Here is a 27,004-nt window from a genome sequence, read left to right as displayed (position 1 = left end):
CCCAACCCTGCATCGCCAGCACCGTGGCTCCTAACAAATCACGTGACTTCACTCTATACAGTTCCTCTAGAGGAGGAGCAGAAATCCAGGGAAGGGATGTAACTCTGCAATGTAAACATTTTGTTATGGCTTCCTTTCTTAAATTTAAATCCAGGAACCAGTCCATCAGAAAGCCAGCTCCATGGAGCCCAGGTTTACAACCTCATTTGCTGATGATGTTTTTTGGTGGATCCAAGTATCAAGTCCAACAAAGGATGCATTTGTGAGTTGAAATGATAATGCATTATTGCCTCTGTCTTCAAGCAGTGCCTCACTTACATGCCAGTGGTGGCCCCAATACTGCTTGGTTAGATTATCTGGACTGATGAGAATGTGCCCAAATTTACAAAATTCAGTTTAATCCACAGTGCACCCGAAGTCTGATACTATTAACACCCATCCACATAAAGCCAAACACTATTTATTGTGAATATAGTAAACCACTTTTTGAGTTTTCAGTTAAGGTTGTAAAGGACCTTGTCAGTCATCTAAGTCTGTCTCCAGGGCAGCAATCCCAGTCTTCAGCAACACTGACTACAAATGGGCCTCAGCTTCTCCCTGGGCTCCCAGTTCCTAGCTCTAAGTTCACTTTCTCACCGTGGGGCCATACTAAGTTGTCCAGATTATTCTGTGAGCTTTTTTTGAACACCTGGTCTCATGCAGTGTGTGCTAGAGACAGTGATGAACAAGCCTGATGAGGTCCCTAGCTCATGGCTATTTTTAATGCTAAGATAACATGGTGACTTGCCCCAAAATTCTTATTATTACACTTAACCAACCACATTGTTACTATTTAGAATCACATCCAGACTAGGAATTCATCTTGTTATGAAAATGATAAGAATTTATCAGTAGGAACTAAGTGTCTTGTAAGTATCCAGGGAAGTCTCAGTTCCCTGGTGATAGTTTATATTGCATTTCTGCTCATGTAATGTTCCATATGTAGAACGATGTCGCCCAGATCCTCCTAACTGGGTGATTTGTTTTCCCCCTATAACAACATGTATGTTGTATTTTCTTTCTGTGTTCCCACTTCTACATGTTCCCTAGCATGTGTCACCCTCAGTTCTGTGTTTTCCTGAGGGCATATGCCTTGCTGATGGTGTCCCATTGGGCCTGCCCCCGCCCGACATTAGACCTCCCCTTTGTATCTGATCTGTCTCTTTTGAGTTGTCAGACATCCTGCCCCACCACGTCTCAAAAGAGTTACTTTCTTGTGCTGACATCTCAGAGCGCCTTTATTGCTCTTCTTCTGTCTCTGCCCCCATTCATATTCTGCCCACACTTGTTAGATACTATTTTGTCTGAAAGCACCGGAAGTTGCCACTGCTGTTTCTTTCTGTCCTAGCTACTGTCCTCCTGGTTTTATACTATTATCTCGGTGCTTTCCCTCCCTCCCTCATTCAGCTTTGAGGTCCTTTTCAATAGGCCAGTCCAGTCAGCTTTTCCAGCCTATCGTTTCTACTTTCATGGACTGGACAGACAGACTAATCATTATTGTACAAATGTCCTGACAGACGATCATTATTATACAAATGTTATGGTCCTGAAAATGGGACACCATCAATTCAAGCAGCTCTTCACTTTCTTGGTCCACCCTTTTCATGGACTACGATCTTCAGCCAGAAGAGAAGAAACCCCCGGCCTTCCATGCCTTTCTGCTTCCTACTCAGGACTTCTGACGAGCTGGACTGTCTGATTGCTTCTAGGGAAGACAGTGATTCCTAGTTCAGAAATCAGACATCTTGGCGTGTCCTTCTTCATGTCCTAAGAAACACACGACAAGAAGACAGCATTCCTTCTGATGAGACCCGCCGGTCACACACGTGGGTCAGAGCTCCGTGACCACAGATCGGCCTTTCTTGCCAGCTCTGAAGAGTCCTCCTTGTTCTCACGCACAGAGCAAATGTTCACTAATCACCCACCATGACCACGGGGCTGTTCTGTGTACAGGGATCCAATAGCAAAAGGGGGCGTTCCAGGCTCTGAGGCTTGTCCTCTGCCCTGTGCATTGGTGTGTTTGGGTACCACTCTTCTCATCCGCCGCTCTCGCCTGCTGCCCAGCTCCCTGTCCACACAGGGCGTCAGCCTGCTCCCTGCTTCTCTGTGTGAACTTTTGCCTCCTGTCACCCTCTTTCCGGTAGTCTTGATTTCTCTTTTCTTCCTCAAAACATTGCTCTTGGTAACTTCCTTTAACTGTATTATTTTTCCATTCCTTCTGGATACCGTTCACCTTTTCCAGACCCGAGCAAAGGAATGTGGTCCCCAACTCGGTTAACCTTCCCTTTTAGTATGAAAACTGGCTTATATTTGTGGCTTGCCTATGGGTGCTTTCTCTCCAAAGAAGGAAAGCAGAGGTCACAGCTGAGAGATCACTGGAATGGTTTCTGCACAGTCCAGACCTTAGTTCTCCCAAGGTTACCTGTAGCCTCTCTGGGAACATTTCCTGTAGACTTCCCCAGCAAACTGGGCCCCTAGGATTGAGCTTTTTCATTGAGTACCAGTTTGTGTTTGCTATTCAAACCTTAGTCCTTGCAGAAAACACAGGTTTTTTATTTTTCCAAACTTTTTCTTGCCTTTCTTTTGGACTGTGGCCATGGCCAATGAACCTATGGAAGATGTATTTATTCTTCCTGACCACTCCTGAGATTTTCTTAGATGTAGCTGTAGTTGGCTTATGTGGGAGGCAGATATACAAAGGGACCACTAACTAGTTCACTCTTTGTCACTGCATTTGTGATCGTGACTTTCTTAAAAGAGGTCATTTTCTTGGTCATTCATTACTCTGATATTTTTTCTGTGTGTGTGTGTCCAGTTTTTTAAATTTTAGTATAAGTATAGGTTTGTGTAACCATCATTGTAATCAGGGTATATCGCGGTCCCATCACTCACCAAATCTCCCTTGTGCTAGTCTTTATAGTCACACCCTACCTCCCCTCCACCCGCCACCTCCTCTCCTAACCTCCGGCAACCACTGCTTTGTTCTTCTTCACTATCATTGTGTTGTTGCAAATAATAATAATTAATAATAATAATAATAATAATAATGTCATAAAAATTGGAATCCTTCAGCATGAAATCTTTCACTCAGCATAGCACCTCTGAAATTCATGCAGGTTGCTTCAAGTCCCAGTCATTCCTTTTGATTGTTAGGTATACTCTGTGACATGGGTGTGCCCTAGTTTATTTATCCAGTCACCTGTTGAAGGACATATGGGTGGTTTCCAGGTTGGGGTAATTATGAATAGAGCTGCTATAAATATTCATGTAAAGGTTTTTGTGTGAACAAAAATTTTCATTTCTCTTGGGAAAATACAGAGGAGTGAGATTTTGGCTCATAGATTAAATGCATGTTTAACCTTATAAGCATCTACCAAACGATTTTCCAGAGCTTTGCATTTCTACTAGCAATACAGAAATTTCCAGTTGCTGTACATCCTTGTCAGCACTTAATCTTGTCATGAGTGTTATTTTTTAATTGTGGCAAAAAACACATATCCTAAGATTTACTATCTTAACCATTTTTTTAATGTGCTGTGTAGTAGTGTAAAGTATATTTACATTGTTGTGAAGATCTCCAGAACTTTTCCATCCTGCAGAACTGAAACACTGTACCTATCAGACAACTCCCCTTAGTCCCGTCCACCCAATCCCTAGTAGAATTACCATTCTACTTTCTACATCTACGAAACTGTATTGGACATTTCATGTAAGTGGAGTTGTACAGTAGTTGTCCTATTATACTGTTTTATTTCACTTAGTATAATGTCCTCCAGGTTCATTCATGATGAAGCATAGGAAAGCATTTTCTTCACTTTTTTAGACTGCAAAATATTTCATTGTATGCACATACAGGCATCTCCCACTTTTCAAACACTCGCTTTACGTCACTTCGCTTTTACAAAAGACCTGCATTAGGCCTTTTGTGAGGGAAAAGAGCATTCAGCATTTGTTCTGCAGCAGCTGTTACAGGGCAGCAGCTCCCCCAGCAGTGAGAGTGGCCACCAAGCTCCAGCCCCGGGAACCATGCTCAGCCTCCTGGCATCAAGCCCCATCGCTCTGACCTGAGTCTGGGAGCATGTGTGTGCTTTCTTCTGTACATTCCTGCCTTTCCTGTATGGTAGTGTTGTTTTCAGGTATAACTTGATCACCCTATCTCTCCTCCAGCACTCTTTTTTTAACAGCTTTGTTGAGATAGAATTTCTATGCCATACAATGCACCCATTTAATATGTGTAAATCAATGGTTTTAAGTATTATTCACAACTATGCAACTATTACCAGTATCAACTTTAAACATTTTCATCATCCTAAAATGAAACTCCATCCCATTAGCCATCACTCCTAATTTCCCCCACAACCCCAGTTCTATTTTCTGTCTCTGTAGGTTTACCTAGTCTCTCTGTTTCATGTAAGTTGAATCATATAATAATAAATACTCGGTCTTTTGTGACTGCCTCCTTTCATTTGGCATAATATTTTCAAGGTTCATTCATGTACCATGCATCAGTACGCAAGTTCATTTTATTGTTGAATAATATTCTCCTGTATGAAAGTACCGCACTTTGTCCACCCGGTGATGGACATTTGAGTTGTTTCTACTTCTGGCTGTTATGCATAATGCTGCTATGAACATTTGCGTGCAAGTTTTTGTGTAGACACGTGTTCTCACTTCTCTTGGTTATATACCTAGAAATGGAATTGCTGAGTCACATGGCAAGTCAATGTTTAACATTTTGGGGAACTGCCAAGACGGTTTTCCAAAGCAGCTGCATGATTTTGCATTCCCACCAACAGTGTGCGAGGGTTCCGATTTCTCTCCACTCTGGGCAACATTTGTTATTATCTGTCTTTTTTATTATTGCCATCCTGGTGGGTATAAAGTAGGGCCCCTGGCACTCTTGGTTCCCCTTTTTCTGCCTTCCCCTTTTTCTGCCTTACTTTTTTTTTTCAATTCTTTAATGTTTGAAGTATTACATATGTCTTCTTTTTCCCCCATTGATCTCTTCCCGGCCGTTCCCACCCCCCAGCACATGCTCTCACCCCCCTACTGTCTATATCCAGAGGTTATGCGTATATGCATGCATATAAATCCTTTGGTTGCTCTTTTATCACCCCACCCCCACCCCCGCCTCCCTCTGAGGTTGGATGGTCTGTTCTGTGCTTCTGTGTCTCTGGATCTATTTTTGTTCATTAGTTTATGTTGTTCATTCTATCCCACAAATGAGTGAGATCATGTGATATTTATCTTTCTCTGACTGGCTTATTTCACTTAGCATAATGGTCTCCAGTTCCATCCATGCTGTTGCAAATGGTAAGAGTTCCTTCTTTTTTACAGCAGCGTAGTATTCTGTTGTGTAGATGTACTGCCTTACTTTTTTTATTTCCATAGTACATTTTACCATCTCACAGTTACAAATTATGTCTATTGTTTATTATCTGGTTCCCCTTCCTACTAGATTATAAATTCCATGAGAATAGGGATTTTTTTATTCTTCTCTGATAACCATCCCAAAGCAACAAGAATAAATAGTGCCTGGCTTATGTTCGACATTCAGTAACTATTTGTAGAATGAATGAATTAATGAAAGACTTTTGATGAGGCTTATCCCACCTCATACATGAGGTGTTTGCGTGTGGATGTTTCTGATTTGAAAAATGCTGGAATTTGGGGAGTAAAGGATAGATAAGTATTTTTAATTCGTTGTGTTCATATCACTGAGAGCTGCTTAAGTGCATCAGGGAATCTTGAAAAACCAAAATAGACAAAATGAATATTTCACCAATTTTAATGGACAGGGTGAGGGCCCATCCCCTCATGAATGGATAATGAACCTGAGTAACTCTTACTGTCTGCTGTGTATGGCAGCAATGTTTTTAAAGGTCAGTATGGAGGCATCACTGACACAAAGAGGAGGCAGGTGGGGATTGTGTATAATTCAGCTATTTTGTACCTGTGTATTTTATTACTGAACCTAATCAGACCAATGAGTGTTAGAGATTCTGTGAATAGAGATAATATATAATAATTTTATCATACATACTTTAATTTCTTTTATTCTGTTTTCCTAAATTTGGCGTTAGATGGAATTAAAACACATTTCCTCTATATGCATTAAATATTAAGGAGACTAAATAATCTTCTTCATTCGTTGCCTCCCAGTAGAATGAGTTTTTTTCTTGATTGAATCTTTCTACATATGGGTGGATAGAAAGGATCATTATGGCCTACTGATTTATTTATGGAGCATTTATCATTCATTGTAGGGGTAAAACCCATTCATGGGAAAGAATGATCATAGTGTTACCTTTTTGTATATTTGTCGTGATTGAAATTAGTGGTTTCATAAATATTGAAACCTTCCATCACTGGTTTAAAATAGCCAACTGTACAGTGAATGGCCTCACCGTCAGGGCCCACCTTTCACAGATAAATATAAACCATAACATCTGATTTCTAAATGGAGACTCCCTTGCTTCCTGTGCGGTCTAGAAAATATGATATTGTTTGTTTAATCCACGCTGCACTTTAGGTTTAAATGTGTTGAGCTGTCTAGAATCTGAGGCCTCCACCCTGTCCCAGGGAGATAGGTTCTTCTAGGGCAGGGGTGGGCAACCCCTGGCACGTGTGCCAAACATGGCTCTCCAGTAATTTTGTTGGCACGCGAAACCCTCTCTTATAATCTTCCATTTACATTTTTTTCCTTAATATCGACTTTTTTATTTTTCAGATAAATTCAGTGTAGGTGCATCTTAGATAAATAAATAATTTTACATAAGTTATCTTAAAGACCATAGACATGGATTGACGAGAGAGGGGAAGAGCAATTTCTATGCCTCTGCCTTAACTCTCCCTGCCTTCCTAGATCCGACCAGTGTTTTGGTTTCATCCACATACGCTTGTGAATCTTTGTTCTCAGTGATGAATTTTGTTAAGTCTCGTAATAGGAGTAGCCTGACGGATGAAAGTAGTAGCTCGTGCATATCTCTGAAATTCAAGAAATATAAACGTGATGTAAAATCTCTGTCATCAGTGATGCAGCAGCAAAAGTCCCACTGATAATATCAAACGGAGTCATAAAGTTTTCTGTCGGACTATCAGTGTACATGTATACATTAAAAAATAAATGTATTTTTCATCATCATATACTGTGTTTTTGTCGCTCGAATGAATTTTATTATTTCTTCAAGGTTCTTCACATACGTACACCTTAAGAGATATCAAGTAGGCGTAACATGTTCTCAAAAAGGGACGCAGAAGAATTTTGAGTCAGAGATTTTGCTGGTTTTGACACGCACTCACAAAGTGTTGCCCACCCCTGTTCTAGGGCAAGTGAACTCAGATAAGCAAGGCCTTTTCATGGAGCCTTCTATGAAAACATGCTTAAAGGAGTTGCGATGCTATAGACTTTGCCGATTTCTTATTGTAAATGACATATTTTAAAGACTCGCACCCACTAGGATGAAATGTAGAATTGTTGCCTTGAGTCTCTACTTTTGTCTGCCACAGGTAATTCCTAAGTGGGATATGGAGGAAAGGAGCAGTGTTCTCATCCATCTCATAACAAAAAGGGCTCCCGCTGGGATGAGACAGTGTGAGTTCCTATTGCTTTAAGAGAGGATCTGATTGTTTATACGCCTTACTTGGGTGGATAATTTCCTAAATTCATTTTCCTTTGGAGTGGTGCCACTTTTAAACACTTTTAAAAGGCACTAAAGAATTCCTTCTGGCCTGGGTCAGAGAGCCCATGTCAGGAAAGTCCATTATTTTATTTCCTTTGCCTATTATTTCCCTTAGTGGTTTTGTTTTGTTTTGTTTTTTTTCATCCTGTGATACGAATCCGGTCTTTATCACTAAGGGCTCAGTCCTGGAAAGTGACCGCTTTTTGGCTTAGACATTTTCCTGATTTGTTTCCCACTTGGAGTATAAATTGTAGTTTTAGTTCTTATTTCTTTGGTTAGGTGAAAGGAGTTTGCACCTCTAGGCTTATAACATTTTTTCGGCCTGGGCTCTCGTCAGTGGCTTTCCCTAACCCAGACTCTCTAGGGTTTGACATGGATACCCTTGAAGTTTCCTTTATTCCAAAGTATAAGTGTTTCCTTAGTACCTTTTATAAGACAGGTCATGAGGGACTATGTAGGAAATATGAGAGAATAAAAAGCATGGTTAGCGAGAAGGCTGGATATTGGAAAATAGCGAACACATTACACATGCATGTGGTTAAAATTCTTTGAAAAATCCTTGCGACCTATTTTTCATCTTAGATATATGGCTTTCAGCATTAATGTGGCCCCAAAATGTCTTACAATTTAATTTACTTTTAAATTGTGGTAGAAAACACGTAACATAAAATTTACCATCGTCACCATTGTTAAGTGTCTTCTATGGAGCTGCAGCCTCACTCTAGTCTAGAACTTTTCATCTTGAAAAACTTAAGAACAGTCACCCATTTCCTCTCCCCGCCAGCGCTTTCATTTGTTTTTAAAGAAAACCTTAGGTGAACCAAGTGTAAAAAATTAGTGACACCAACTAGAACTTAATCACCGATTTAAATGTGATGTTGACATATTGCTGGCATTATGTAGTCCTTTCTGTTTGCTGTGTTTCTCAATTCAATGCTAAAAAGTTCAATTTAGTTAGTACCCCAGGAGGTTTGAAATGTTCCTTTGAATACTTTGTATAATGTGCTACGTGTGCAACATATGAAGTAAAGTGTTGTTTTTAAAAAAATAAAAGTAAAAAAAACACACACTTTTATTTGTTACCCAGTTGCAGTTTTATTTGGGATTAAACTTAAAGTAAGAACAAGATACGTGGATATTAACGGTAATGTTCCAGATGCTGTTTTCAATGCTCGTAATCTCCCCAGTTACTCTATGAAGTCGGTTGCTATCATAATCCCCATATCACTAATGAATAAACAGAGGCACCGACAAGTTAAATGACTTGCCCTAAGTCCCAGGGCTTGTGAGCAGCACAACCCATCTTTGAACTTCAGAAGCCTGGCTTGAGTCTGCATTCTTAACCCTTATCCTCTGCTGCCTTCTAGATCAATAGCATATTTAAGTAAAAATATCAATAGGATATTGTCAAAGGGATATCTACACGTGTAGACAGGAGAAAATGGAAAGTTGGGGAGGAAAAATACTCACATTTTTGTGGCCCCTGCTTTGGGTCAAACACTTTACAAGATGTTTTTTAATCACCCTAATATCCATCCAAGTTAGGTTTTACTACCTCTATTTCAAAGTGAGAAGGACAGGGTGGAGTTTAGGGGCCTGCCTGTGGTCACCTGGTGACAGGCTGCAAGGTCTGGATTTGAACTCAAACTGTATCCTTTAAAAATATATATATATATATATTGTTTGTTTTTCCAGAGAGAGGAAGGAAGAGGGAGAGAGAGATAGAAAAATCAGCAATGAGAGAGAATCATTGATTGACTGCCTCCTACATACCCCCTACTGGGGATCGAGCCCACAACCCCGGGTATGTGCCCTGACCAGGAATCAAACCTTGTCTTCCTGGTTCCTGGGTCGATGCTCAACCACTGAGCCACGCCAGCCGTGCTCAAGCTGTACTCTTAAAAGGGCTAGACTGTGTACTTCCTGATCCATTTCCTACTTTCTAGTGTTTTCAATCTCCAAGAAGAATTAGGAGACCCTGATGTCACCTTAATAACCAGACATTTTGAAACAGGTATGGAAAGGGAAACTCCTGGAAGAGGGCGTTTTGTTGAAGTAGAAAGTTAGCATTGCAGTCACACCTTGCGCATTAGGTATAATGAAAAGGGACTTTTCCCCAAGGCCCCAACATTTTCGGTGTTTTGTCTTGGAAAATATAAACTTCAGTTGAAGTTACCCTTGGTTCTCCTACTGCAGGATCAAGCAGGAATCAATCGGGTGTTGCTTATCCCTCCTGGTTTAGTCTAGGCTTGGACCAGTTTCACCAAGGAAATAGTGTTCTTTTACAAATACTGTATATTCTCTCATGTGGGCAGGATGGTAGGTAGAGGAGGGGAATATTTAAAATGCTCAAGAAAACAAGCTTTTTAATGATCTTAAGAAACCTGTTCTGATTAGATATGTATGTGAAAAACATGGGTTTGGAAAACAGGCCCACTCAGTCATCTGACTAACTTCAGCTGGTTATTCACATCTATTAGTTTGAGTTGGTGATGTTTTAATACGTTTTGCTCATAGGATAACTCAGTAAAACAGGCTGTTAAAAATTATACATTAACCACCTCAAAAAAAATTGTCGTCATCTTCATTTTAAACATCTGTCCCTTTTGTGGTCTCATCCTGTCTTGGGTTTACTATATTTTAATGTGAAGAAACGAGAAATGAGAAACACACAAAAAATGGAAACTTTTCATCCAACTGGATGAATCTGCAAGCACCTGTCTTATGCATTTGTGTTTCCATGAGTTTATAGGAGTCAAGACTAGAAGAAGGAAGGACACGCAGTGTCTCACGTAGCTTACAAATCCTGCCTCTAATCACTCTCCTGAGATTACTTGTACTTCCGGGCCCATCTGGGATCGGGGACTTGCCCATTGTTCTAGTCTTGAACATCCTTTGGGAATAATAGCCACAAGTCCCGTGGGTGGATCTGCCATGGCTGTTCCCAGCTCACCCCATCTGGAAACAGGGATTTCAGCTGCCGCTGTTTTTTTTTTGTTTTGTTTTTTTTTAAATATATTTTATTGAGTTTTTACAGAGAGGAAGGGAGAGAGATAGAGAGTCAGAAACATCGATGAGAGAGAAACATCGATCAGCTGCCTCCTGCACACCTCCTACTGGGGATGTGCCCGCAACCCAGGTACATGCCCTTGACCGGAATCGAACCTGGGACCTTTCAGTCCGCAGGCCGACGCTCTATCCACTGAGCCAAACCGGTTTCGGCACAGCTGCCGCTGTTTGCACAGGACAAAGATCACCACTTCTTGCCCTGGCTGGGTGGCTCAGTTGGTTGGAGCATCATCCCGTACACCAAAAGGTTATGGGTTTGATTCTCGGTTAGGGCACATACCTACGTTGGGTTGTATATGGGAGGCAATCATTTGATGTTTTTCTCTCACATTGATGTTTCTCTCTTTCACCCCTTCCTCTCTTTAAAATAAATTACACACACACACACACACCCTCTGGTGATTAAAAAAATTTCTAAAAGGATTAAAAAGACATGAATAAAAGTGGTTATTTGCTTATGGAGTAAGAGTGGGGGTTCAATTTGACTAGGTGAGGGGGCCAGTGAGAGTGAGAATTTTTACTGTATCCTTTTATAACCTGAACTGAGCATGTACTACCATCTAAAACTTTGCCATTTAAAATTAACTTTTGAAAGCTGTCCTGCTGTCTCACATCTTGAAGGAAAATTGGAAAGCCTTGTACCTCTCGTGGGAAAGTTGAAGTCTTCGTAATTATCATGTCAGATTGGAGAGTGCACGTGGTAGGCTTTTGGCCATACATATCTGGGTTCAACCAGATTCTAAGTATGTGACCTCTTTAACTCTCACTATCCTTAACTATTCTGAGGAAATAAAAATACACACTTCATCTATCTTTCAGGAATAATGGAAGGATTGATGAAACACCAAATAAATGATGATTTCTATCCGATTTCTAGAGGCTGTTGCGACACTGATTTCAAAAGAGGGGGACATAGATCTCTCCATCTTCCTGTTGCTTAAGGCCTGGTCAAGTTTCAAGCTCTTGAAGAGGAAAGAGAGGGCCTATGTAGTTCTTTTTTCATATTTCTGCCTTGAATACCTAGAGAATCTTTAGCCTCTACTGGAAAAATATTCCATTTTTAAAAAGCATCTACTTAATACCTATTTTGATTTGTCATAGCTTTTCACTTCCGATGAAGGATCACAGGCTTAACGAACAGGGAATTTATTGGTTCATGTAACTGAAAAGCGAAGGACAGACAGCCTTCACGCGTGCTTGGATCCAGGTGCTCAGAAGCTGTGCCCAGGAATCCGTGTCTTTCTTTCGAGTCTGTGTGCCTCTGCATTTGTTTTGTCCTTTAAGTCGGGCTCTCTCTTTGTGGGTGCACATGGACTACTAGCAACTCTAAGCTTATATTCAGCTAGTTTAACAGCTGCAGAGGAAAGAGAAAGCCTTCCTCTCCGATTGCTCCAGCAAAATTCTCGGGCCTGGATCTCAGTAGTGCAGCTTGAGCACATGCCCCTCTCTGAACCAAGCACCAATGCCAGGGAAATAACGGCTCTGGTTGGGTAAGCAGGGGAGCCCTAGAGCCCAGGGATGGGGTTCGCCTCACACAAGTGACGTGGACCAAGAGCGGGGGAAGGTGGTTCCTCAAAGGCTAAAACTCAGATGGGCTGTTTCTAAAAGAAGTAGAAAAGAACAAAAGGCATGCCTTCCCTCCCAGTGCCGACCTCCAAATACACGTCAGTGCACAACATCTACTCTGCAATATTGGTATTATGAGGGTGGAATAATAAACAAGATATCCCTCATAGGAATTAGACCACAGTCACGTGACTATGCAATTATGTACATATGTAGCAATGAAAAATGTACATGTGCTATAACAAATAATAGTAATAGCTAACAGTATTGAATGCTTTCTAGATTCTAGGACCTAGATGCTAGTCTAAACACTTCCCTTGTTGTAACTCATTTAATCTCCAAAAGCACCAGAAAGGTAGCAGCCGTTATTCCATTTTGTAGATGAGGAAACTGAGGCACAGAAGTCACTTGCAGTGGTTCTCAACCTTCTGGCCCTTTAAATACAGTTCCTCATGTTGTGACCCAACCATAAAATTATTTTCGTTGCTACTTCATAACTGTAATGTTGCTACTGTTATGAATCGTAATGTAAATATCTGATATGCAGGATGGTCTCAGGTGACCCCTGTGAAAGGGTTATTCGACTGCCAAAGGGGTCGCGACCCACAGGTTGAGAACCGCTGCTTTAGGGGCTTAGTGAGTTCTTCATTCTTGCCGGTACAGGTAGTGAGATCCAACACATGGGGGCGCTGTGTGAAGAGGACCCAACTTTCCAGGGAAAATTTTACCCGAGGTGGATAGAGAGTCTAATTCTAGGAGGAAGAAATAAGAAAAGAAGGCACGGAGCCAAGGAAGTGCTGGCGATGTTTAGGAAATGCAAGGAGTGGAGTTTGACTTTAACATCGGATTTGTGAAAAAGCGAGATGAGAAACAAAGGGAGGGGAAGACGGGTTCGTCGGGGCCAGTGGTAAAGCGTGGCTGCTGTTCTGAGGGGTTTGGCCTGAGCGTAGTCTGTAGGTCTGGGAGGAGGGGAGTGGTGTGGATAAACAAGAAAGTGGCCAGACAGACCCCTGAGTGTTCTTGGGTGGGGATGTTGGCTTTATTTCTCCGCCTTACATTCTTGAGATGTTTTGGAAGATTCTTGTAAATGTCCTTGGGGTGGCATTTCGGTGTTTGTTGCTTTAAACGACTTAGCTGCCTTAGCTAGTGAAGGAAGGGTCTTTGAGAAAGGAGGCCATTTCTTGACATCCTGTTTTCTGTCACTGCTGTTGAGGAGAGGTAAAGCCAAGCCCGGCTTATATAGAACACTTTCGGCGCCAGACAAGCGCTCCTCTGTTCCTGTCCCCGTGTTACAGTGAGGCCATTCAGTCCTCGGGACCGAGCAGATAACATGGCACGCTCATTGCATCGTTTTCTATTTACCTTCCTATTTTGTTCCGTCATTAAACGGTGTTAGAATTGAACATTAGGACTCTCTTTTCTGGCCAAAAGAAAACACCAGTGGCTTGTGGACTGCAGTATTTACTCACACAGATGCTTCCAAAGGAGTAGAAAGTGCTGGCCGTGCGTCCGCAGAGAGGAGCTGGTGCCACACGCCCCAGCTTCCCCTCCTGAATGCAGGCTCCGCGCCCAGAGGACATCGTAAATCACTTGTAATTTATGATGAGCCCGAGCGTGTGTTACACCCTGCTGGTTGGCTGGTGTCCTGCACACATGATGACTGCCCTTTTCCAGAGCACACAGGGGCCTTTCTCAGATGAGCCATAGGACGGAGAGCTGAGGATTTCCCCCTCGGCTGGCCCAGCCAAAGAGTAGAGGAAGGAGAAGACAGAAGACTCTTGTTCTTGCCACAAGCCTCACTTGCTTTCTCCTAGATTGAGGGTAGGGAAGGGGCAGCAAACAAGACCATTATCACTATTAGCCTATTTTCTTTTATTCGTCTGTTCAACAAACACCCCTATCTTCTGAGTGCCAACCACCTGCAAGGCACTGTTGGGGAGACAGCAGTAAGCAACACAGGGTTTTGATTCTCGTCAAGACTACACTGACACAAAGTAGTAGGTTCTGTGTCAGGAGGTGATGACATATTTTGCAGGGTAGGAAGATGGATAAAGACAGGAAGAGGAACAAGTTATTCCACACTGGGTGTGTAGGAAATGGATTTCCAGTAAGGGAACCATGAAGAAAGTGATAGAGTAAGCCAGTGGGTTCTGGGGAAATTGCATCCCAGATAAGGACAGAGGCTACCATGCAGGGGACCAGCTGGGGGTCGGAGGGGCTGGAGCAGAGAGAGCCAGGAGGGAGTGGTAAGGAGGGAGACAGATGAGGGAGGACTAACCTATGGCTCATCTGGACACCATGCCAAGGAGCTGAGATATTAGTGAATGTGAGATAGGCAGCCAGCGGGAGTTTTTGGAAGGTTGATCCTTTCAAATACTTGAGGAACCAGAGTCTAAGCATGAAGTCAGGAAAACGGGGACCACACACCCTTCACACCTGAGAGGAGTGTGTGCTGTTGTCATCAGGATTGGACTGTCAGACATTTACCTCACCCAGTGCAGAGTGTGGAACAGAAACTCTAGTTTTGCTTGATCTGGTGTAAAAATCGCGCATGCTTTTTAAATTGGGATACAAGTGAGTAACCATGAGCCATGCACACAACTGGTGGGAATACTTTTCATGGACAGACCTCGCCACCTCGTCTAGGGACGAGTGTCCTGCGAAGCCTCTTCTCCGGCATCCGGCAGTGGTTATGCTCCAGCTGCGAGGGGGGCTCCCAACATTCTCGCTGTTCTTGCAAAAATTAGCATGAGCTTCGGAGTCAAAGAGCAGATACTTGGGATCAGATTCTAGGAGGCTTCAGCAACCCGCTTTGCTCTCGGTGAACACGGAGCTCACTCGGGCTGTTTTCCCTGCACGAATCTTAGTCTAGTCTAGAGCTATGGGGGGCATGAGCCTGGTTAAGGTGATTTCAACTCCTTATGAGGAATATCTTTCTAAAAATGAGGGGGATGGATTGTAGAGGGGGCTCCACCATAGCGCCCACCCTGCCTCTACGTGTGTGCAAGCAGGTGAGCACATCTCAGGAAAGTTCCTGAAATGACTCTTGCTTTGTGTGGCTGTTGGACTAGAATGAACTCTCAGATTCATTCCGATGCAAAACCTTTCCGAGCCTATGAAAGTGTTCGGTGAATGTGCTCTGCAAACATACAGACACTATATAAACAGGAGGCAAATATTTTAAAAGATGAAGAGTGAAATACTTGTTCTTCTGGGAGAGCCGTGGTTGGGACTTAGTGCCCTGACAACATACCTTCCACGCTCAGTCGCCTGCAGTTTGTTCTCATTGGCCCCAAACACAGTTATCTGCTTTATGTGTTAAAAATGTGCTCAGCCAAAGACCAAACAAATAGCCAGAGGCATTTTCCTATCAGGGCCCTGCTTGTAGGAGGTAGAGCCAAGGAACAAAGCTGTGGGTTTTGAGTCTTGGCAGGAAGCCAAGCTGCTGCTTGAAAGCTCCAGGATTTACAAGGAAGAAAGAGGAGGGATTTTTAGCTGAGATTAAGTTGGTTTTAAAGCAGCAGAAGATTTAAAGTTAAAATTAAAGCCTGCTCTGGAATCCATGATGGAAAGGCAGAAGCATTCTGGGCTCTCAGATGGTTTTTCAGAGCAAGAATGAAGATTTCAAAAGGTGCATAACGCAGAGCTTACAGAGGGCCTTGATTAATGATCCAGGGTCCCACAGCATTTGAGCTGGGCGAGCGTCCTTTAGGGATCATTGAATCTCGTCCCTCGGTTTCCAGATAACGGATCAGGAGCCCTGGAACTTGCAGAGACTGCCTGCTGTCACACAACTATTGTGGAAGTTCTGGTGCTAGAATCTAGGACTCCTGACAACCATTTTGTGGTTTCGGCCACTTTACAGAAGCAGCAAACAATTGAAAGTTGTTTCCGAAGAGCAAGGGGCAGACGCCACAATGACTGCATTCTGCGTCGGCAGTGCAGTTGGCTCCCAGGATGTGGCCTCATCCCCAGGCCCAGGGTGCCACCTGCATCCTCAGACTTAGCAGCACGGCCTCTGTCCCCCACCCCAGCAGTAGGGGATGAGGCCTGGAAGAGGCCTGCCTCCCCTCAGAGCCCCAGTCAAGCTTGAATGGGTCTGTAGGCTCCAGGGGAGACTGCCCTGGTCAGGGCCCTGTAACCACCTGCACAATCTCGGCCGCGTCCCACAGTGTCACTGTGGGTGTTGCTGTTGGGCTTCCTGTGCTGACAGGGGTTCCCTCCTCTTTGACCAAAGCCTGAGCACATCGAAGCTGTAGGTAAATAGCAGCTCTCTTTTAGCCTAAAAGAACTCCCATAAAAGAACAGGCGCTGCTGGCTCCTCCACTCGCAGATAACTTTGCCCACTGAGATCACCAGCATCTAAGTGAGCTGTTGTTACTTCCTTCTGGAAGGGTGGGTGGAGGTGGGGGTGGATGGGGAACCTAAAGGAACAGGGGACGCTTCTGTGTGTGTCTCCATTTGAACCTGTAAGATGTTATCTTTTCCCCCCCACTATTTCTTTATTTGCTTATTCATTAATTTTCTTGTTGTTTTACATTCTGATTCTATCCAAAAAATGTTGACCAAACCTAGAACAAAGAGCACAAAGGCGGTCAATAGAACATAAATGAAGTCAGGTCGCTGAGGAGGGGGAAACAGATTTCCCCATGAATTGTCGTATGAAATCTGTGTTAAATATCAACTTTTACCCTGGCCTTTCTGGCAACCAGGTTAAAAAATAAACAAACCAATTCTAGTTATCAGAAAGGAAAAATGTTCAGTTTCTTCAAGAGAGACTAAGTGTTGCTATTCTGGGGCTCATGGTGTTACTAAACACTTATTGAGGACTTTCTGGTGCCTAATACAAAGCTCCCAGCCCCAGAGCACCCCTCCCTTCCAAGTGTCCTTGCTTCAGGCCACCTGGAGCCCCCTCCCTCTCCGCCCCCAACAAAAAACATGTTTTTCGTGTTATCATTGGCTCTGTTTGTGTGTCAGGGCATGGCTTGGGGTAATTGTGTTGTCCAGGGTGTCTCTAGGATTTGCAGATTAGAAGGTCTGGAGTCAGAATTGTAGAGAGGGTCAGAATCCAGTCCTACTGTGGCTACCCAGTGTACCTGTCCTTCCCCAAAGAGCCCTGTGCCCCTTCTCTGGCCCTTTTTGCTACGTCAGGGTGCTGTTTTGAACAGGGTGTAACTGGAATGTAGATTCTTCCAGAAGAAAGAATAAGCAGTGTTGAGAGTCCCACCCCTTTGCATGACTCGACTTCATCTTCCTAAGATGGGATATGTGGGGGGATATAAGAACACTATACAATTTTCTAGTATGGCAAGGAAAAGAGTTACAGAAATCTGATGTGTTGCACTTTTGTAATAGGATGTGTGAGAGAGAAAACACTGAAAAAGTCATCTCTTCTCTCTGGGTTACCCGAATGTTTACTGAAAGTTTGCTTACTTGTTGTTGATTTTTACTGTAAATATACATCTTCTCTGTATACATTTTATGTTCATGAAAACCTATGTTTTAGAATGCATCATTACTAACGAAAGAAATACTTGAAAGTGAGAAGTAGTTGATGTGAAATAATTTCTCTGGATTCTTGGCCCATCACCATCATTTGAAGACCAGACCCAGCGGCTGGGTTTCAAACCAAGGGCTCTGGTCATTGCCCTTGTCCTAATTATGTTGACTCCAATCACTTGTTATGCTAGACAACTAGAAAAACTGGGGTTTGAGTCCTCCCATGAACAGAATGAATGTACTTGGAATGTTTTTCATAATTATTTTGAGCAATGACTTGATTCTTACATGTGCTTATTCTTTTTAAAAGTATTAGAAAGGAAGATATCCACAAGACAAAGTAGAGAGGAGCTGATAAGAAGGGGAGTTCTTAAGGAATTGCCTGATCAAGGTGAGGAACTTAATCATGCATTTAAAATAATTTGATCCTTCATTCTTTGGTCCTTCTTTCATTTTCCTTTGAAACTTAAGATGATCGTGGTCTTTGGGAGATAAAGCAGTGAGTGCCGCCCTATGGGAATCTTGCTTTAATTCAGAATGCCTTTGTGGGCTGCAATGAATCTAAGGTCTTCTGGAAAAGAAATTCAATTACCTTTTTGGTGAATCCTTCACCATATGTCACTCTAAACCTAAAGCTCTACAAAGGTACCCTGTAGCTGGAGAAACAGATAAAGATACAAATACTTACGGGACTGCTTCTTATCTCTATTGGTGAGCTTAGGTCTTTCCATGCAAGTTAACTCAGTTTGCGTAAGTGCCGAGTTTAGCTTGGCTCCTGAGTGTGGTTTCTCAAGTCTACCAGTAAAAGTAAAGAGAGAGAAAAGAGATGATAAACATACCTCTCTTGTCCTTTATAATGCACTCAAATGTACAATCAATAAGGCATGAATGGGCAAATTAAGTTAATTTGCTTTATCATTCTCTCAAGTAATTTTTTGTTCTCATTTCTTTGGATCTGTCTCTCACCTTTTCACTAACAATTATTTCCAAGTATTTTTTTCTACCTCTATCTGCTTCCCCTTTTTTCTCTATTCTCCTAAAAAGATAAGAATTAAGTGGAAACTGAGATAGACTCTCAAAAGATTGGTTATTTCTCCAAGTAAGTAATACTGAATAATTTTCATTGCTCCCACTACTATTGAAACTGAATAAACTTTTTGTTGCAACGTTGTTTTTTACCTCCTGCCTTCCCCCTCCCCAACATTTACTGGGGTAAATTATTATTATACTTTTATAGGAACAAATAATAAGCTATTAAATTGGAGCTCTTCTCCTGATCTATGTTCCTTGCAAAGAAATTAACATCTTTTGGCATTCACTACTTATAAATCCAAATGACACGCTTTTTCCAACGTTTGAATAATCCAAGTGGAGCTAGGAAATGTTTTACTATTTTATTCTTGCTTCAAAGAAAACAGGGAAGTCTGGAGTGAATACTACTTTTTTTTTTTTTTTTTAGCCCTCACAATTTTAGGTATTTTACTTTGATTTCTGGCCTGTTATATATTTCTCCACTCCATTTTATGAATGAATTTTGTCTTCCCTAATTTTCTACTACTTTGAAGCTACTTATTTCCTGCCTGGGACTTTTAAAAATAAAAAATACACATCCTTAATTTTTTTTTTTCCTTGAAGGTCGACTCACAGTATAAAAATTTGTCTCCTCTCTAATCTCTCTGGAGGCAGGAGAGGAGTTTCAAATCCACTGACAGCTGAATGCTGCCTGGTCACCTCTATTTCAATATTTTTAAAAACAGGGAAAATAAGTGAAAATTTATGATTGAAACTGTCAATGAATATTAAAGATAGGGATTAAAGTCCCATTTTTTATCTAAAATTTTATTAAAAATTATAGCTAGGAAAGAGTGTCCTTTTTCTAAAAACAAGTGGCAGTTGTCAATCTAAAGAAATGCTTAGTATTGCTTTGTTTTTATTCTTCCTAACCTGTTATATTATTTGCATGATGGATTACAATTTTATAGACTTATTTCCCCAAAAGTCTGACCTCCTTGACCTTTTGCAGACTGGACATTAAAAGTTTTAAGACACAAAAGAAGAAAACAATTTTTAACCTAAACATAATGTAATAGGTTTTAATGTTTGGGAAGTCATCAATTACTGAATTTTACTTTCACCTTTTGCAGAGTCCCTGTAGACAACTATAGAAATTACCTAATACTTGGACATTCCCGGTGATGCCTATTGGAAATAGAGTCTTTCCCCCTTTTCTGCCAAGAGCTGGAGAAAATAGATTTTTGTCACTTTTCCATAAACAATTATCTTGATAATTTCAGTCTGTTTTCAGCTCTAGCCAGAGCCTGGAAGCTGCTGTGCTTGGTGACAGTCCCCTCTCCTCTGCCACGAGGATTCATTCTTTGCCTTGATCTTCTTGACCTTGCCTTAGCTCTTGACAGTGGTTGTCAATTATGCCCTTCCGTCAGGGAGCCAGATAGACTGTTTAAACCTCTCCAGCTACCCTGTCCCACCCAACTCCATACCCTCCCTCCCAGCTATTATTATTATTCCTTTTAAATTATCCTTTTTATACCAAGATCTAACTTTAATCTAAAATTTCAGGAACTGGTCGCCTCTCTTGAGAAGTTGATTGTCTAGTCCAAGTTCAGTCCTCATCTTCTGGTCTTCCCTTCCGTCCTTTCCCTTAGCTTTAACCTGAGGGCATGTAGATGTTTTTGCCTGCTTGCCAGCCTCCTTCCCTTTTCTCTCTTGGTGTACTTTCTAGCCTTCTAAAGAGTCACTCACCTTTTGTTCATACCTGATATTCTCCTGGTCTCTGTTCCTGTATTAACTATATCTCACATACACTTGTTTACCAGAAAGAGGGGAAAGCCCTCCAACCCTCTCATGCTCCTTGCTTAACCTCTTATTTCTATGTGTGCTTTAGCTCTTGGTTTACTCTAATCTCACAACTCTTTTCTGAGTTTTCCCTTTTCTTTGCATATAAATGCTCCTATAATACTTGGTGTAGGCCCCTTATAGAACTTGCCGTCTAGCTCAGTGTCTTCTTATGCTTTCTCTTGCTGAGCTTTTATTTTACTTACATACATAATCTATATTAAGGACTTAACTTGTTTTAATTCCAAAATAGTATACAAAGCTAGAAAACTTTCTCACACACCAGTTAGCTTCAGTTCTCCTTTGTTTTATTCTTAACTTCTACATTTATTACAGATATGCTTTCTTTTCTACGGTTTTTCTTTTATAAGAGTAGCTTTATTTCATATCCCAAAGTAAGTATCCTTTCATATTGTCAACGATTTCTATCATGATAATCCAATTTGTTCTTATAATAATAAATAAGAATATTTTGGTTTCTTTTTGTTTTGACACATACTCTTTAAAAATGTATTGCCTTGATTTTATTGAAATAGTTAAGATGCACTGGCAATGGCATTGCCTTCAATTATTGTCTATTTCATTTTTATATATGAGTCAGATTAGAGGTGTTTGGAAGTCACATGACTAAGCAAAAACTTTTGCATTTTGAACGTGTATAACTTTATGATATGTATATTTTACTTATTAAAATGCCATGCTTGTTTTTGTCAGTAAGACCAGCTGATTTCATTGTGAGGCCAAAGCCATTCTCTAGTATTTAATGAAAATTTGGAAGATGGTCTGTTTTATAATGATTGGCAAAATAAGATTAATCAGAATTGTACACATTAGCAGTAATTATGCATTTCTTCAAGTTTTCTCAGTAAAAACTTCAATTCCTTAATTTTTTTTTTTTTTTGGCATTGGTAGCAAAGCCTCATAAATTTTCCAGGGTTAATCTTTTCAAGCATTTTGGCAGCTGAATGAAGAGTTTCTGCAAAATCTCTTTTCACTTTAGAAACTCCTAGTAATTGTGAACATTCAGGGGTTGCAATTGGTTATTTATGATTTAGCTAACATATTAGAAATATTATTTTAAGTTATGATTTTTAAAAATTGTTCTGTAACTACTTTTTCTGCATTTTTTTTACTCCTAATATTTTCAAATTATTATTAGGCCAACTTAAAGACTCTTTGATCAGTTGTATATAACAAAGCACATGAGTTCATTTTAATGTTTTCATAAATAAGATACTGAAAATATAATTAGCCTTGCTACCATCATTCTTTGACTGTAGAGGAGCAGCTGTACTGCTGCATTAAGTTAACATATCATAGAGGTAATATTCTGCAGATGGTGGTGCTGGGAAAATGTCATATCCTCCCACTAATTGTTTGTATGTGTAAGTACATTTCGTGTTACTTGTGTATTTTCATTCACCCTGTGTTTTTGGTGCTTGTTAAAATGTCTGTTCCATTTTTCAGGTTATTCCTTTTAGGTTCAGTTTCTGAATGACAGAGACTCCTAGTATTGACTTCAACAAAACTTAAGCACAAGAAGAGAGGGACTCTGCTGCCCGAGGGTATTTTATCATTAGGCTGATCCATCCGACTATCTGAATGGCATCTGGATGCCCCCTCCATAGCTGCTCCCTCCCAAGATGAAGGATTTTCTAGTTCTTTCATTTGAATGAATTATTTAGTAAAACACGGTGAAATAGTACAGGATGTATTTGGTTCCCAGGGCCTGAAACCTGAACCCCACAGTCCTACTAACTGTAAAGTTGGGTTTTAAGAAAGCCATCCAATTAGACATCTAGGTGTTTCTTTCCCTATTTTAGATGGAGATGTAACAGTTAACTTTGAAAATTCAAACGGGCACATGATACCCATCGGAGAGGAATCTACCCGAGAGGAAAATATAGTAAAATCTGAAGAAGGTAATGGCTCTCTAGCTGAAAAAGCACCACCTCTGGAGGAAAAGGCAGAAGAGAAGAAAGGTAAAATCAAGAGAAACCCCTCATTCTTTTCTTTCACCACAGCTCAATGTCAGGAATCGGGTCTTAGGCTCCAAATAGTGATGTTAAGACCAGTAGAGAAGAAAATTTGCAGACACACAGAGGAGAGAAATAATAACTAGTGAAGAGAAATTGGATAGTTTCCTCAAGTAGATGCATCCATTTTATAAGCACATCATTTTAATTTTTTATTAAAGAGGGCTAATTACCGGTAACAATCAGATGGATGGCCTCTTTAATGATTAGAGATGTCTGGGAATATTATCTTTCCTCAGGAGCTTTTTCTCAGTATCTTCTTTGGGGAAAAGAAAATGCCAGCATTCAGAACATCTTTCTGTGCTGGTTAGACCTGGCCCCTATGAGCAACTCAGCTCAGAAATGAGGGTGTGGCTGGTGCATCCACACACCCAACACTGTAGGTTCTAGTCCAGGTTCTAGAAATTTCTGAGAGAGACTCAGGAATTGTCCCCAGAGATGCTGAGGATTTGGGTTGCTGTACTGGCCTAGCTTCTGCTCAGTGATTTGTCTGTGCAATTGGAAATTTCAGAATATACCAGAGGCAATTATGCCATTCCCTAAAGGCTTCTTTAAGACCTCGCTTTCTGGAGTGACTATGCTATGGTAGGTTGCATAACTGCAAAATTCATGTCTACCAAGGACCCTCAGAACATTCACAAGTTCCTAGTCACTGATTGATCACCTCTGCATACCACTGCTATTACGTGCAGGCACCTCCAAGCCTCATACTTACGCAAACATAAACTGAAACTCCTATAAAGTAAGGCTTTGTTGGAAGTTCTAGATCCCATGCAGCATAAATATGAATCCTCAGGAAATGAACTATTTCCTTCTGTAATGTCTGCCTCTGAGTTGGTGGATGGCAAAAATTTGTCAAACCTAGTTTAGGTTCTGTAGGCATTTTGGGAACTCTTAGAATCTGCTGGAAGCAAACTTTTCTTCTGTTCTTGATCCAAGTCCTTCAAAGACAAAGAGAACAAAAGAGCAACCTGCAGACATTGTGACTTAAAAATCATCTACTCTGGAAGCCCATCACCCCTGTTATTTGCATGTAAATTAGCCTTTAAAAATTTTAGAAGCCTCTGGTAATAATCTGTTAGAAGTTTATTATTTTGCTTTATTCAATATTAAGTATACTATGGGACTTGTACTTAGTCTTGTTTCTTTGAAGGACTCTGGTTAAGCTTATGAGTATTGATTATGAGAAATTAACTAACATTTTTCCGGATACTATTCCTGAAACCTAAAGAGAAACAGACCTAAATAGATTTTAAGGGGATTTAGTTGAAAGTATTACCACAAGTAGTGATTTCTTTTATTTTTATTTTTTTATTCCAACTGTCCTGTTTCACCAAACTGTTACATTTCAAATCCATCTGTGGCCCGTGCCTTGTCCATCCTTTGTGCATTGAAGAGTTACATTCTTTATTATGTAACAGTGCCATCTCCGGTGCTCACTTGGTCTGTGTGGGGTGTCCATCAGTGGACTGGCCAGACTTCAAAGGAAGCGTGTCCCTTATCAACCTAATAAGAAGTTGCTGACAGTTTTATGTTAATTAAACCAGCAGGCCTTGATGTTCTACAAAGACGATGGCAGATCTCATAGGTCCATGGATATTTGAGAGATGTTTTTGTTTTCTTATTCTTTACTCAGAATGAGTACAGTCAGTTCCTTTTGGTCAAATAAGGTCCAAGATAGTCTGTACATAAGGACATGAGATGCTGGACATGTCGTCACACCCCCTGTAAGACACATGGCCTCCCTCCCCTGTGCGGATGGTGCACCCACCAGAGCCCCTCTGGGAAGTAAAATGAATGTCACTCATAACTCACATCACAAAACATTAAGTTGAATAGGCAATACTTTAATGAACAAAGGTAACCATTTATTTCTCTGTAAAGGTACCATTTAATTCTAAAAACACCGCAAGATTCACTTTTATGTCTGATCCCACTTCCTGTTTGAGTTCACTACCTTGCAAATCCACCATCCCAGGTTCTTAATTCACCCTTAATCTTGGGGTGCAGCTCTTCCTTTCCTTTCACAAGAACATTATTTATGCAACCTATCCAAGAGCATTATTTCATCTATTAATTGGTTATGTTTGTAAAACCACGTCATGTGCCTTTAAAGCCTGAGATGCTTGTATCTCTTTTTAAGACAGTATGTCAGTACTTTAGTATTTGAAACATCAGTGTCAAAAAAAACCACAGATAACAAGTGGCCTTCACACTGCTCTGTGGGTAGGTTTCACCTCAGACATGTGGGTGGGTGCTCCTGAGGCTCCTGGAGGCACCTGATTCTGGAGTTGGTACAGTAGTCTTGGGCTCAACACTGGAGACTTTTCCCTGAAAACCTTCAGGGCTCCTAGTCTCTCATTAGTCTCTCAGCAAGGGCCCTTAAACATAGAAGAGGCAGAAAAACCGATCTGCAATCCGTTAAGTATAGCTTGGCATTAAATATGAGAAATCTGAAAATTATTGGATGTTATTTCTATTGAGGACTTTCATTGAAGTAACAAATGATGTAATGCATTTGTGCCAACATAATAATGAAGGTCTGCCATGGGTAAGCCTCTGCTGGGGACCAGGAAGGGAGTGGTGAATGAGCAGTGGCCTCTGCCTGCAAGCAGATCGTGGCATAGGAGGAGCCAGCATGCGGTACAAGGTGCCAACCACTTGAAAGGCCTGAGTGCAGCAAGTCAGGAGCTTCCCACGGGGACAAAAATTGGTCCTTAGGAAGATATTTCTAAACTAAGATTTGAAGGAGACAGCAGTCCGATGCAGGAGAAATGGGGGCAGAGGTGTAGTCTAGGCAAGACAAAGACTCATGCAGTTCTCAGGTTTGCTCTATGTTATCGAACTAAATTCTCCACATGGTGGAGGGAGCCAAACATGGAAGTACAGTAAACAGCCATCCTCCAAACTATTGCGTGAAACGGTGTCCTTGTCAAGCCAAAGGACAAGGCAGCCTTTATTAATGAACCTCCTCTGGAAAAGATAATACACATAGACTCCATCAACTTAATCATGTCTTCAGGTCACATGGCAATAGTTAAAAATATAACTTGACTGAATTCATTATCTCCCAGATAAAAGGAGGAGTTTGTTTTCTACTAATGCATGTTGTTAATAACTGTCTGCTAATCAGTCACATTCATTGAATAGACATGATGTTTAAAGTGTTCTGCTTAAAATTTTAGACAATAGTCGTTTATAATTTAGTCAGAAAAGCATACTGTTTGTGTGTGCACAACCCCCCCCCCTCCAGAATCACCACAGGGTAAACATAAACATCAGCCAGGTGGCAAACACACAGCGGTAATTGGTGGTGGTCACAGAGAAAGGAGCAGGCCATGCTTCTCCAAGAGCCGGCCGAGAGTTTGCGTGCACTGTGTTCATTTTCCACCCAGGAGGGATTGTCGTTCCCAAATGTCATAGAGCGAACCATCTCCACCTTCCAAAACCCAGAAGCTGGATTCTTTGGGGTATGACTTTAGAATTTAAAGCCATGGGCAGAAAGAAAAAAGATCCCTCCATGGTCTGCCATGAAGGCAGAGGGGAAAATTGTGAGGGTTGGTGGTGTGAAAGGGAATAGAGAGAGCAAGTATTGTCAGTCTGTTTGACTGGCTCTCACCAGACAATATTATTGGGCTTGAATTCTACACATGATATTATGCTAGGGGCTAACCTTCTAAAGAATGAAAAAGTACTTAAAGAATAGGCTTCTGCCCTACATCAAAAGACTGGCCAGTCAATGTCTAGTTATATGTTTTATGTTAAAACTAGAAGCCCGGTGCATGAATCGTGCATGGGTGGGATCCCTCGGCCTGGTTGGTGATCAGGGCTGTCTCGCCCAGTCCCGATTGGGGCTGGCCAGCTGAGGGGAGGGGCTGCGGGAGGTTGGCTGTGGGAGTGCACTGACCACCAGGAGCAGCTCCTGCATTGAGCATCTGCCCCCTGTTGTTCAATGCGTATCATAGCTACCGGCTGGTCACCCGGCCATAACGGTTGCTTAGGCTTTTATATATAGAGATAGATGTTTTAGGTGTGCATTAACTTGTGTTGTTCTCAAACCTAACTGACTTTTGTGATTCAGTGGCCTCCTGGTTCAGACCAGGTAGGTGAAGAGAGTCACTGCTCAGTTGGGGAGACGCGATATATAAACAGAAAGGCAAACACAAAGCAGCCTCTGATGCATGTTGAACCTGTAGCTACAATAAATTCACGTGCAGGAGGGGTCAAGTTGGGCTACAGTGGCTGAGGTGGGTTTCACGG

At 41.4% G+C, this 27,004-nt stretch overlaps 1 protein-coding gene across 4 annotated transcripts in view; it reads left to right on the top strand.

The window, feature by feature from the left end:
- PHACTR2 (phosphatase and actin regulator 2) overlaps positions 1-27,004 on the top strand; it is a 108,609-nt gene that overhangs the window by 36,031 nt on the left and 45,574 nt on the right. For all 4 annotated transcript variants that reach the window (XM_014451858.2, XM_023750184.1, XM_023750183.1 and 1 more), the window contains exons 3-4: positions 18,166-18,246; positions 22,532-22,690. In XM_014451858.2, coding sequence (XP_014307344.1) covers positions 18,166-18,246; positions 22,532-22,690 — 240 coding nt within the window. The remainder of the gene's footprint in view (positions 1-18,165; positions 18,247-22,531; positions 22,691-27,004) is intronic.

This window comes from Myotis lucifugus, unplaced genomic scaffold (assembly GCF_000147115.1).
Source record: "Myotis lucifugus unplaced genomic scaffold, Myoluc2.0 scaffold_11, whole genome shotgun sequence".
In the NCBI taxonomy this organism is placed as follows: Eukaryota; Metazoa; Chordata; class Mammalia; order Chiroptera; family Vespertilionidae; genus Myotis; species Myotis lucifugus.
Note: the sequence above shows the minus strand (reverse complement) of the source record. Positions and strands in the feature narration are given on the sequence as shown.